The sequence below is a fragment of the Olea europaea genome, chromosome 18 (genome assembly GCF_002742605.1).
Source record: "Olea europaea var. sylvestris chromosome 18, O_europaea_v1, whole genome shotgun sequence".
NCBI classification, from domain to species: Eukaryota; Viridiplantae; Streptophyta; class Magnoliopsida; order Lamiales; family Oleaceae; genus Olea; species Olea europaea.
In genome coordinates this window covers 2,947,290-2,960,117 of record NC_036254.1, presented here as the reverse complement: position 1 = coordinate 2,960,117, position 12,828 = coordinate 2,947,290, and the positions used below count along the sequence as shown (strand labels likewise).

At 36.2% G+C, this 12,828-nt stretch overlaps 1 protein-coding gene and 1 long non-coding RNA gene across 2 annotated transcripts; both read left to right on the top strand.

Moving 5' to 3' along the window:
* The first annotated feature begins 3,154 nt into the window (after positions 1 to 3,154).
* On the top strand, positions 3,155 to 11,458 carry LOC111367149 (U1 small nuclear ribonucleoprotein A-like). Its single transcript, XM_022987878.1, has 9 exons — positions 3,155 to 3,365; positions 3,483 to 3,662; positions 3,766 to 3,841; positions 5,568 to 5,697; positions 5,820 to 5,934; positions 10,161 to 10,252; positions 10,357 to 10,426; positions 10,539 to 10,621; positions 10,983 to 11,458. The coding sequence occupies exons 1-9, from the start codon at positions 3,237 to 3,239 to the stop codon at positions 11,077 to 11,079; spliced, it is 972 nt and encodes a 323-aa protein (XP_022843646.1). The 5' UTR covers positions 3,155 to 3,236; the 3' UTR covers positions 11,080 to 11,458.
* Positions 11,459 to 11,590: 132 nt separating this feature from the next.
* LOC111367150 lies at positions 11,591 to 12,500 on the top strand. Its single transcript, XR_002697730.1, has 2 exons — positions 11,591 to 11,784; positions 12,035 to 12,500. It is a non-coding gene; the product is annotated as an uncharacterized LOC111367150 (long non-coding RNA).
* The last annotated feature ends 328 nt before the right edge of the window (positions 12,501 to 12,828 follow it).

Sequence of the window (12,828 nt, the reverse complement as noted above, 5' to 3'; positions counted from 1 at the left end):
AACACATACTATCTTTATTAGTTTTTACTACACGCAGTGCCATCTCAAGCATTGATGTTCAAAGGATTGACTTTTTAGCTTCTTTTCTTGACAACACGTAGATCTACACATCACTTTTTCGTACAAATTTCCACTTCAGGAACTGCCTTCTCTGAATCATGGATGTTAGATGGTGGTCTGACTTTTTAAAGGCTTTTATCAACAACGTATCTCAACCGTTGGGATTGTAAGTTTTATGCCCTAAGTCCAATCAACCTTGGACATAAATACTTTTGATATATAATTAATGTAATCTAATGATAGATCTATTATTTAATTAACAGACAATTAAATAAATAATAGAATCCGTAAATTCAAATCTTCGTAATTTATTAATCACAAAGAGTTGTGATTGTGAGATACAAATTATATATGATTGAATCTTAAATCGTCCGTGGTCGTAAGTAATAACGAGATACAAATATCGTTATTACGGATAGACCATCGCGTGTGACATTTCTTACTTGTGAAGTATGCAACTGATCTCATAAATTAAAGCGTGGTGACACTTAAATGAACACGTGGATGTTTTGTTATAGAACAAAATATTGGAGATCCACCAAGAGATTCCACATGGATAACTATCTGAGTGTTAGTGGTTAATCTCTAATGTTCGGTAGTGGGATTGGTCCTTTGATTTGAGGTCATCATAGTATCTTAAATGATAACAGTCATACTTTGACGATATTGGATGTTGCTCTGTCAAGGTCCGCTAATATGTCATCGTTTGGGTATGTTAAGAATCGTATGAAGGTTGTGAATGACCAATAAATGATTCGTCACTTTTAGATAATAGGAGATTATGATTTGCGTTTTATTCAATTAAGTCGATAACGAAATCCTTAGCCAAGATGTACTCATAAGTCGAAAAGGAGTTTTCGAATTATATTGACTTAATAGTAGAGTGAAAGTTATGATCGATACTCGGGATTGACACACTTCCATATCTCGTAATTGATCGGATCATATTGATGAAGGGATTATAGTTTCACGGTAAACGAACGAGTTTGATTTTGTCATACCACATGACATTCCCCGTCATATGTATTGCCCTGACACATTATTAGATGTCAATTTGGGATGACGAGTGTGAATTAGTGATAAATTAAAAGGATGTTTTAATTTATTAATTTTGATTAGATCAAAATAATATTTAACGTCGTTGGGTATCATGATCGGGAACCTGATGGGTCGCACACAAAAGAGAATTGGAAGATTGCAATTTGCCAATTAATTAATTTAATAATCATTGGATAAATTAATTAATTGGGTTTGTTATTTATATGCCCGAATTAATTAATTCACAAATCGAATTTAATTAAATGAATTAATTAAATATTGGACCAGACTAGGTCAGACCCGTTTGGGCTTATATAAATACATAGCTAGGGTTTTCAATCCATATAATTTTCTCATAATTTCTTGTTAGCACAAGAGGAGAAAACTTAGTAACTGCAATCTGTTCTCTGTGTGGGTTACCATTGGAGGTTGGACAATTGGACAGCTATGGGTAGCGAATCAAGATTGTTGGAACGAAAAGAATAACAAAGAAGTTTGCAGATCTGAAAAATGTACAATCTTTTCACAATTTTTATCTAAACACAAAGAGATTTTTGGTGGGAATCGAAATCTATTTTAATTTTCGCTGCACATGTTAAGTAGATTCCCAGCAGGAATAGCCCTGAAAAAGTTGTTTTGAAGTATGACCGTCAGACGTATTTAACATATTTTTCATTATAAAATAAATAGCCAAGAATGATTTGCCCAGTGCAACAAAAACCATTTGGTTGCAAGGTGGGGTAGGGAGCCAAAAACACGACATCGCCCCACCCTACTCAACCCCTCCCCATCTTCAAACTTTATAGTTGCAATAGTTATCTAATGCAACAATCCAATCAACGGGTTGATTTTCAAAACATTGTAATAAACCTACTCACTCCCAATCCCACATCGGTTTCCTTGAATTGAAGTACTAGAGAAGCCAATTATGAAATGGGTTGGTCACTATAAGAGAGGTCTACTGTTTAGGCTTTAAGACTTGGGCCTAACAAAGATGGTTTTTATTATTGTTATTTTTTTATTTTTTAGGAAAGATGCAAATGCCAAAATAGGTAAAACTGGTTACATGTCAACCGATTTTGCGGTTAGACCGACAAATTGGTTGGTTTTTATCCGGTTTTTAAATATCGGGTTTTTAGGCATTAATTGAACCGATATTTGTATCGGTTCATGATTTTTCCGATCGGATCGGCCTGCCCAGTTCGATTTTGACATCATTGGTTTATTATCTTCTCCACTTAGCCAAGGTGCCACCGGAGGAGCCAAAAGTCTTTGCATTGCTTTAATTAATTGCCTCTATTCACTGTGAATTATATAACTCGACTAGTTCAAGAATCAATTTTGTTTACTTTTCTTATTAATCTGCAGATTTTTTTTAGTGTCTAATCCCAGTAAAAATCTAATCAAGTCTCGTGAAGTGAATTTCAAGAGAAATCTGTGGAAAGAAGGATGAAAAAAGGTTTGATTATGATTATATTGTTGTGTTCTTATTTTGATTATAATGTCGTGCTCTTATGTTTTTATTTTCTTATTGCTATTATCAAATTATTTTGATAAATTTATATATTAATTATTAGTGGATCGACCCCGGTTGAATCTTTCAAACCTTAACCCTTTAACTTTTCAGGTCTATGACCGGATCGGTTTTTAAAACATTGATTTACATAAAAATTCTAAAAAATATTAAAATTATTAGCAATTCACGTCATTAATTTTTATTTCCCAAATTTTGAACCCAATTTATTATTTATTTTATTTTTATAGTAAGAAAAATATTGTAAAGTTCACCAACTTCAAAATATATTATTTGATAATATATTAATATAAAATTGTTATATTTTTACTGATTACTAAAATATAATGAAATAAAATTACATAAAATAATTTTTTAAAATTTCCAACCAAATATATTTTCTATTTTTTATTCTAAAAAATAATTTTTTAAAATGACAAATTAAACACATTTTTAACAATTACAAAATTGACTCAGAAAATAGAAAATTAAAAATAAACCCAAAATTGAAAATTGAAAACTTAAAGACGTACAAATTGTAACAAACATGCTCGTCCTACCCTGTTCCCAATCACCCTAAGCCTGCCCTCACGCCACTCTTGCGAATACTAGTTGGTTTGCCAAGATGGCTGGCACAGGAATGCACCCTTACCACCGGCAATGGATGCCGGCCCCGGGCCTTCCGCCTCCTCCCGCCGCTTCACCTTCCCATTCACACCCTCACCCTCCGCCCATCCTCTCACCGTTAGACGAGGTAAAAACGCCCTACTTTCATTCGTTTATTTGTTATAATGTTAGTGTAAATATCAAATGCGAATGATTCATTTATAATTGCGATGATGAGTTAATGATTCATGTATCGGATTTAAAGGTACGGACTATATTTATATCGGGATTACCGGAGGACGCGAAGGAGAGAGAGTTGCAGAATTTGTTGAGGTGGTTGCCGGGGTATGAGGCTTCTCAGGTTAATTTTAAAGGAGAACATCCGATGGGTTTCGCACTTTTTGCTACTGCGCAGCATGCTCTTGCTGCCAAGGATGCCCTTCAGGTCATCTTTTATGCTCTTAATATTTTGGGGTCTTTCAATTGGATCCCTTTTTGGATGTTTTGGAGGCATAATTTTTTTTTTTCCTAATTTTTCTGTGGTTTAGGATATGGTTTTTGATACGGAGTCAAAATCAGTATTGCACACTGAGATGGCAAAGAAGAATCTTTTCGTAAAAAGGGGTGAACTTCATTTAGTTTTCTTTTTTTTCGAATTATATTTTTAAATACATTGGGTATATCTCATGAGTCTGACTGCTCAAAATTGATAAAGCTGTGAAATATTCGCTGAATGTTTATGCTTTCTGTTATTATTAGCTGGCCTGGCGAGGTTAACCTTGAAAATGGGAGGAAAGGAACTAAAAGAGAAGGTGTTTTTGAAATGAAATATAGAAGTCACAAGTCACTAGCTTTTATGTAGCCAAGAGAGAAAATAAGCTACGGGCAACAGTCAACAGTTATTGTCTATTTCTTTCTCGGCGAATATTTGAATTGAAATAAGGAATAAGTTTCGAAAGAACGTGTTTCAAACCTACTAAGATATGTGCTGGTCATCATGAAAATTCCTGAAAATGTAGGATTAGCACAGAGTCATGCTCACCCATTTCGAAACATGGGAGCAAAATTGTTCTTTTTTTTTGAGTAGAGACTTACTTCATTAAGAGAAGTGTTGATTTAGTGGTATGTTACTTGTGGAGAACTTTTGAAGTTAGAAAATGACCAACTAGTTTTTTCATGAATATTGATAAGTTTGCGGTATTGGACAAAGTCGGCCTCTGATTAACCAAGTCTTATTGAACTTAATATGTTCAGGTTTATTTGGTGTAACAACCTGAGCCTTGTGCCCGAGCTGTTATATTATATGTATTGTCCACTCTAGAAAAATCTAAGTACATCTTACCTCTCACGACTTTTTGTCACGTCTTTCAGGATACAAACTTAAGACATTTACCTCATGAAAGACTTAAATTGAATCATAGTACTACCAATTGGGCTAGAGGTAAAATTGGCTTATGCTCTTTCAAAGCTGAGATATAATCACTCGATCATGAGGTTCCAGTCATTACAAAAAATGCACATTTTTTTTGTAGCGATCCAAGACTCTATGTCCAAGCTATTAATTTATGTATTGTTCACTTTAAAAAAGTTCAAGCTCATCTTATCCCCCCATGAATTTCTATCGCATCCTCCATGATTCAAACCCAAGACCTTTGTCTTATGCGAACTTAAGTTGAATTCTGGTATCAATTGGGCAAAATATAATATAACAACTTGGGAACAGAGGCCGGGTCGTTACATATATTTTTTTTTTTTTACTTGAACTGCGTTTAAAAGATGATGTTTTCATGAGGTCTTCTTGAGGCCTTTAGCTTATATTGAACAACATTCTTTTGCCGGTAACTTGACTGTTCAAAATAATTTAGTTGTACATAGATTTGGCTTTTCTCCACTTCTACTTTTTGTTAAATTCAGTGAAATGACATAAGTGAACAGTTGTTGACGATTGAAGTATGGATCCTTTTGTCTGTGTCAAAGTTGACACCTTCACCGAAAGGGAACCGGAACTACCGTTAACCATATGGATTAAATAATAGAGGACTAGCTTTTGTGTCATTTATGTCTCCATTCTCTTTGCATTTATTTTTGGATGTATTACTGTAACAAACTCCTCCTCTAATGTAACATCCTTTTCAACGTAAATGAGTATGAGTTATGCAATCTGGTTATTTAAACTCCTGACCTAGTAATTAGTAATTACGATGCTTGCCAAACACCCTGGTCGATATCACACCTGTTACATGAGTTTTCATATACAGTCCATGCTACCCTGTTAGTTAACATATCTATCTATGACAGTTTGGCTTTTAATTTATTTCACTAGATATTGCCTATATATCTTGTCTTACAGGAATAGTTTCTGATTCAAATACTTATGACCAAAGTAAACGGATGCGAACTGGCGATGATTATACACATACTGGCTATTCAAGTCCATCTCCTTTCCATCCTCCTACTGCGCCTGTTTGGGCACCTCATGGGTAAGTTGGATTCAAAAATATATCATATGCAAAAGGATTGTTTATCATATTAGTGAAGTTGTCAGATTGAAATAACAGACTCAACTGTTACTTTAACTAATGGAGATGACTATCTGGCTTAGGTATATGGCACCAGCACCTCCTCCTTATGATCCATATGGGGTTTACACCGTTCCTCCAGTGCCGATGCCTGCTCCAGCTCCTCGACCAGCACCAAGCAGTTACGCACCTATTCAGGTGAATATTCTATATGTGCTTGTGGTTGCTCCTTTTGTTTTGGAATCTTGTTGATTGCCTATTTGTGTTTATTCCTTTCCCTTTTTCTCGTGTTCAGATTGTATCTCCAGTTCTTAGCCAAGTATAGAGCAAATTTGAAGTTTGCTCATAATTTTACTAATTGGCTATCCATTCAGTGTTTGATGGTTTTCACATTTTTTTTGGCATCTCTAGAAACTTGAGTTCACGTTTTTTCAGCAAGCACGGCTGGCAACGTGAAAGCTTCCATTCAGTATTGTCATTTCATTAAAAAAAATAAAAATCCTTTAGGAAATACAAAATTTCTTGTTGGCATTTGTGCACTGTAGTCTTATATAGGCAGATTGATTCTTATTGGTCTTTTGCAGATGTTATCTCGAAGTTTGTCTATTATTATGCAGTGACTTTTGTTGCCATATTTGAAGTAATCACTCCTCAACTATTTATTGTCTAAAACTCTCTGTGTTTAACGAGTGAAATTTTTTTAGCTGCATATGTGAAAGCATTAACTTAAGATAGTAAGATATAAAGGGCAACATTTCTTGCATTAAGCACTGTATTTCCCTATAAATAAGTTATTCATTCCTTTTTATTTTATTGAAGTCGTTCAAAATTTCTATAGAACCATTGGACTGCGTGCTAAGAACTTGTCCACACAATATGTGATGATGATAGGATCTTGCTCTGATGGCTGATTTCTACAGAAGAATAGAACACGGGAAAGCAAAGACCAACACAAGATGATTTAATTGAAGATTTTATATTACCGTAATTGTAGGAAACTGTAAATACGCAGAAAACACAGTATCTACTTCTATGTAAATGGTATTCAGCAACAATGAAATAAAACAAGGGTATTTGGACATTCGAGAGGTCCAATTCTCTCCACTAGTTCCTGCTCAATCTTTTTCCTCCTTTTCCCCCTATTTTCCTCTCTCTATATAGCCATGGGTCATGTGATGCTCAACAAATTTGCCAACTGTTTCTGTTAAGTGCATGTGCTTGCTGTGGGTGAATTATCCAATTTGATTTCCTTCCTTGCCCCTGCTATTTTCCCCTGCCTTGCATGAGTCGGTGGTCTATCATTACTCGCCGCCCCAAAATCCACCTCGTCCTCAAGGTGGAGGCAATCAATTCGTCACACAGCCACGATATTTCTTTTACAAATACTCTCATCATGGTCACCACGTAGAAGTGGAAGGACTTGCTCAATTGCACAAGTATCACAAGTATAGTATTCAAGGCAACTCCATAGCCCGTTGCCCCTACCCACAAATTGTCCAATTTTTTTATTTTGACTCATCGAAATAAGTGTATAGCCGACAGTATCTTCTTTCACTTCTCTATTTTCTGATTGCTCATTCCCCTCCTCTTGAACCACCATGATCTGCAACTCTTTATTGCGATTGTACTTCACATCACAACAATAGTACAACCCTTTCTCTCTTTTCATCTGAAGCTTAGCAAAGGTAAACTCCTTAAAGTGTAGCCCTTCCTTTCCCGTCGTCAGCGAACAATCTGTGGTAGTAGGATTTCTGGGGTTCAATTGAGTTGTTGGTTGATTTGCGTGGTCTGGGAAAGAGTTAGTTGGATTTTGAGAAAGCTTGTTTGGGCCAAAATTGAGTTGGGCTTGCTTCAGGAAGTCCTTCGATTCTTCTCCCATTTGGTCCAATTTCATAACCAAGCCCACTGGACTTTTTATATGAACTCTAGCCCTAATTGTAAGCCCAATTTCTTCCTGTTTCTTCATCATCGTGGTCTCTCTCCCCTCCCGATTCATCCAAATCAGCCTCTTCTCCTTTTTCAGCCCATTAATCACAGCGTCTTCCATCATCGCTTCAGAATTTGCCGCAATCGAGCTGTAAGTATCTCAAAAATTGACAACTCAAGTCAACTTCGTGCTCCTGCTTTCCCTAATTCCTCCCTGTGATTCCGATCTTCCTTACTCACCTAGATTTCTTTAATTTTTGGTGGGATTTCAAAATTAAAGGTGGGCTCCGGTGAAGTGACTGTGCTCTCTCCTGCTTTGTTGATTTTGACCGAAATTTCTAGAAAGCTGTGTGCATCTTCTGCATGATGCTCGATTGTAATCTTCTCTCTCCACCGGTGATATAATCGTTTTCCCAATTGCAACAAATCGGGGGTACAAACCAGAATAATGTGATGGTTTTTAGGGTGGATTATGTAGGTTAATTGAGTATAAAAAGGGGGCTAGATAAGAGTGTATAAGTGGGCTAGAAGCTGGATTTAAGTAATTTGGGCTATTGTAATTCATTTGGGCCTGCCTTATTAACTCATTCTCCACATGTTGGGCCAACTCCATGCCGTAGTCCAACCCTATCTGCTTCAGCAATTCCTTTTTGTTTCTACTGTCCAGATTCATATTCTCCAGTTTCAGCCCATTACCAAAGAAATTCCTCCCCTCCTCATCGAGCTCTGGCATCTCCTCCGGTGATGACATTTCCTTTGTGCAATGGAATTTTTCCTCCACCGGTGATGGCGAGGGGGACACATGCACTTTACCGGGCTGTTCTTCCCGTGCTATCTCCCAGTTCAACTCATTCCTTTGCTTCCAATCTGAAAATTCACCAACGGAGATTTGCTTCATGGGAAATCGAACCTTCATCCTCACTTTCAATTCTAACCAGGTCTCTATTGGACAGCTATCGTCTATCTCTTGGAACCATGCCCAAACCTCTCCATAAAAGCAAGCAACTGCAGCTTCTACTTTTTTCATCTCTGGTAAGCCGCGATTCTTGTCTAGGCATCGCTCCGCCTCGATCAGCCGCGAATCTAAATTGTCCCCATAGAATAATGATGTGTTGAGTCAGTCGCATGAATCCAACCCTGAATCATCGTTTCGATCTCCTTCTTGTCGCCTTAACCTCTTCTCCAACATACTCATTACCAAGTTTAAACTCTCTTGTACTTATCTGCTGAACATAGTTTCTCTTTGTCCGTGAATCGAAGGCTCTGATACCAGTTGATAGGATCCTGCTATGATGGCTGATTTCTACAGAAGAATAGAACACAGGAAAGCAAAGACCAACACAAGATGATGTAATTGAAGATTTTATATTACCGTAATTGTAGGAAACTGTAAATACGCAGAAAACACAGTATCTACTTCTATGTAAATGGTATTCAGCAACAATGAAATAAAACAAGGGTATTCGGACATTCGAGAGGTCCAATTCTCTCCACTAGTTCTTGCTCAATCTTTTCCCTCCTTTTCCCCCTATTTTCCTCTCTATATAGCCATGGGTTATGTGATGCTCAACAAATCTGCCACTATTTCTGTTAAGTGCATGTGCTTGTTGTGGGTGAATTATCCAATTTGATTTCCTTCCTTGCCCCTGCTATTTTCCTCCGCCTTGCATGAGTCCGTGGTCTATCAGATGACTGACCATGTGCTCTAATTTGCTCCTTTTTTATTTCAAACTAAGAAAACCCTATGCAGCTTACTATAAATTAAATTTAAACAATGTCATGACAAAATGTTGTCTTAATATTGAGAGTGAATTACAGAAATGGTCATTGAAATTTGCAAAAAGTTTTCACAGGGTCACTGAACTTTGCAAAAGATTTCCACTGGGTCACTGAACTTTAAAAATCGCCTCATTGATCATTGAACTTTGCAAAATATTTCCACGGTGTTACTGAACTTTGCAAAAGGTTTCCAAGGGGTCACCAAGAATTAGGTGATTTTTAAAATTCAGTGACTTCGTAGAAACCTTTTGTAAAGTTCAGTGATGAATTTGATGATTTTTAAATTTCAGTGGGAGGCCCCATGGAAACCTTTTACAAAGTCCAGCGACTATTTGGGTAATTTACTCCAATATTGGAGCAGAATTCATGCCAAGGTGCTGGTAATATTTAGCTTCTCTTAGAGTTTGATGTCATCTTGAGCGTGAATGCATTAATTTTTTACTTTTCTTGATATCACACATGTATACTTCAACCAAAAATTAGTCTCTGTAAATGATTAGCCTTATTTAGCTGGTTCATTTTTTATATGCGTGTTTGCTGAATCTTTGTGATACTAGTAGCCTGAGGTTAAAAATTGAAGAACACAGTAAGATGCTTATCGAATTGCCTATTGTAACAATTGCTTATTTGATATTTTTATTACCTATACTCTTGAGGCCCCCCTCTGGGGTTAATTTTGAATGATTATTAGAAAGCCAAGTTATTTATATTACTTGCAGAATACCAAAGACAACCCTCCTTGCAATACTCTATTTATTGGCAATCTTGGGAAGAATATTAACGAGGAGGAGCTGAGGGGCCTATTCAGCGTGTATGGTTTTTTATGGCTCATTTCAAACCATTCTGTATCAAACTTTTACACACATTTTAAGTATTGTCCAGTTCCTGAGATTTACGGTACTTTTACCTGTGCAGGCAACCTGGTTATAAGCAGATGAAGATTATAAGACAGGAAAGACATACTGTTTGCTTCATTGAGTTTGAAGTAAGATTCTGTTTGTCAATTGGTTGATGTCTCTTTTTCTTGTAATTCCTTTTGCCGCTTCTCTCTCTATACTGCTAGATTATGCACATTGATGTTCTGTTGTATCATGCAGGATCTGAATAGTGCCACCAATGTACACCACAGCTTGCAGGGTGCCATTATACCCAGTTCTGGTTCTGTTGGCATGCGTATTCAATATCCTTTCTTTGATGCTTTTTCATGATTCCATTTTTTATGTTTTTCTTACTCATTCATCGCCGCAGGTCTACTTCAATTTTGATGCTTAGCTCTCTAGCTTCAGCACGAGATCTTTATGCCATTTCTTGATTTAAAAAAAAAAAAAAATCATATATATATTTTTTTGTAAATTATCTTTTAGTTTTGCCCAATCCTCATTTCTTCCCTACATGTCCACCCCATACATACATACTTTTGAAGAGAAGAAGCAAAATGGAATAAAGAAACAGCTAAGCAAGCATTTTTTAAATAGTGAAGTCTACATTTCAATAATTTATTCTTATTTGGATGTTTGATTCTTTCTTTGACCTTGAGAAACATATTCAAAGAATCCGTTTGGGAAGAGGAAGGACTCCAACTACCCAGGTGTTTCCCCCGCGATGAACGGAGCACCACCACCAATGACCTACCAGTAGCTAGAAGGGGATGTATTCTGTTCTCTATGCTCTGACAAATGCAAACCCACTGCATGATAGGATGCACGATGCATCCATTTCTTCATCAATGATGCATCCATTTCATCATCAAGTCATTAGCATTAGCATCTACTCATGTATTGTTGCACTCAGTGAAGTCTTGAAACATGCTGTTGGTTCATGTTATACTCAGATCTTTAAAAACATGCACTCAAGGCACTGCCTTATTCTGATGGTTTGCTAACCTATCACATGTAATTCTGTTCAAATTTTGTTCTTTTCTACCTTGTTTGATATCAGGACCCTAGAAAGAAAACGACAATTATACCCAATACTCATTTCATCGCATATCAATAAGAAAACTGATACTTTTATTTCATTACACTATCATTAGTTCATTATATGAACGACTTAGAAATTCTCATCATATTACCATTTTGATTAATAAAACAATCACCACCTTCTGACATTGGGCATGGTAAAAAACTACACATCCATAAGCCCTTCTGACATTGGGCATGGTAAAAAACTACACATCCATAAGCGCCCCCATAAAAGTACGACATACATTCAAAAGTAGGAAGAATCTTGGGAAAACTACTGTTTTGCAGGGTTTCCATACATTGAGAATTTTGAGGATGTTTAAGAGCTGTAGCTGCTATATTTCAGTCATTTTTGTCTGGATGCTGTCCACAAGAATACAGGGTATTTCACTCTTGGCCGTACCTTGCTCTGCTTATTTATTCATGCTTAGTGATCACTCATTTCGTTCATTCGTTGATTCTGAACTCTTCCAAGTTGATATTCTTGAATTTTAGTGCATTAAATGTCAAGATATCTTCGTAATTGCTTCTAAATCAAAGCAGCTGAAAATTATTGAGACTTTGAATGAGTCTCCTGCTCCTGCATCATAATGTGATACAATGCTAACTTTAATTGGTTTTGATCTGAACAGGCAAGATGCCAGCATCACACCGGAGTGATCGGGTCTGGATGTATTACAAGGTCGTTGGTTAAATGAATAACCGGTTTCCTTTCATTATTTTAACTGGTTTTCAATGAAACCAGAGTCAATCCACCTCTCGTTCTCGCAAGTACTCCTCAAAAAAGAGTTCGCACAGATCCAATGTCTCAAAAAATAAGGCTCAGAAACACTTGGTAATGTTGAAAATTGGAGCTTTTGACTTTTGAAAAATACTCTCACTATTTTTTATGAAATAGCCTTTTAGGCTTTTAGCTGATACTTTGAATAGGGGTCTCCAACCTTTTGTTAGCGTGGCAGCAGTGTCCACGATTTATCATTTGTCCTGTCTTCAACTTTTAAAGTTTTGGCAGCGTATTCTTAAATAAACTATGCTCAATTATTTAGTTCAGAAATCCGTGAGCAACTAGAAAATTCTAGTACACTCGAAGCATTGAAATTCAGTACTTCATGTTATTATTTATATAACATGTATATTAATTAATTGTAATTCACCATCCAAACATGGATAAATAATAAACATCAATTGAATAGTGATAGGAACCCTAAACATTCTCTTGCAACTGTAATAGTTTATTTCACATATTAGAAAAATTCATTTACACGTCTTCAAATGTTAAAAGATATTGAATTTCAATGAAGTCAAATAACTTTACGGCTTTCTTGTACTGGCATGTTTGTCAATTAACAATTGACAATACAACAAACATAATACGAATTTCCCCCTTTTCCCATTAAATTACGTGTGCATGACGTATCAGTCCCAG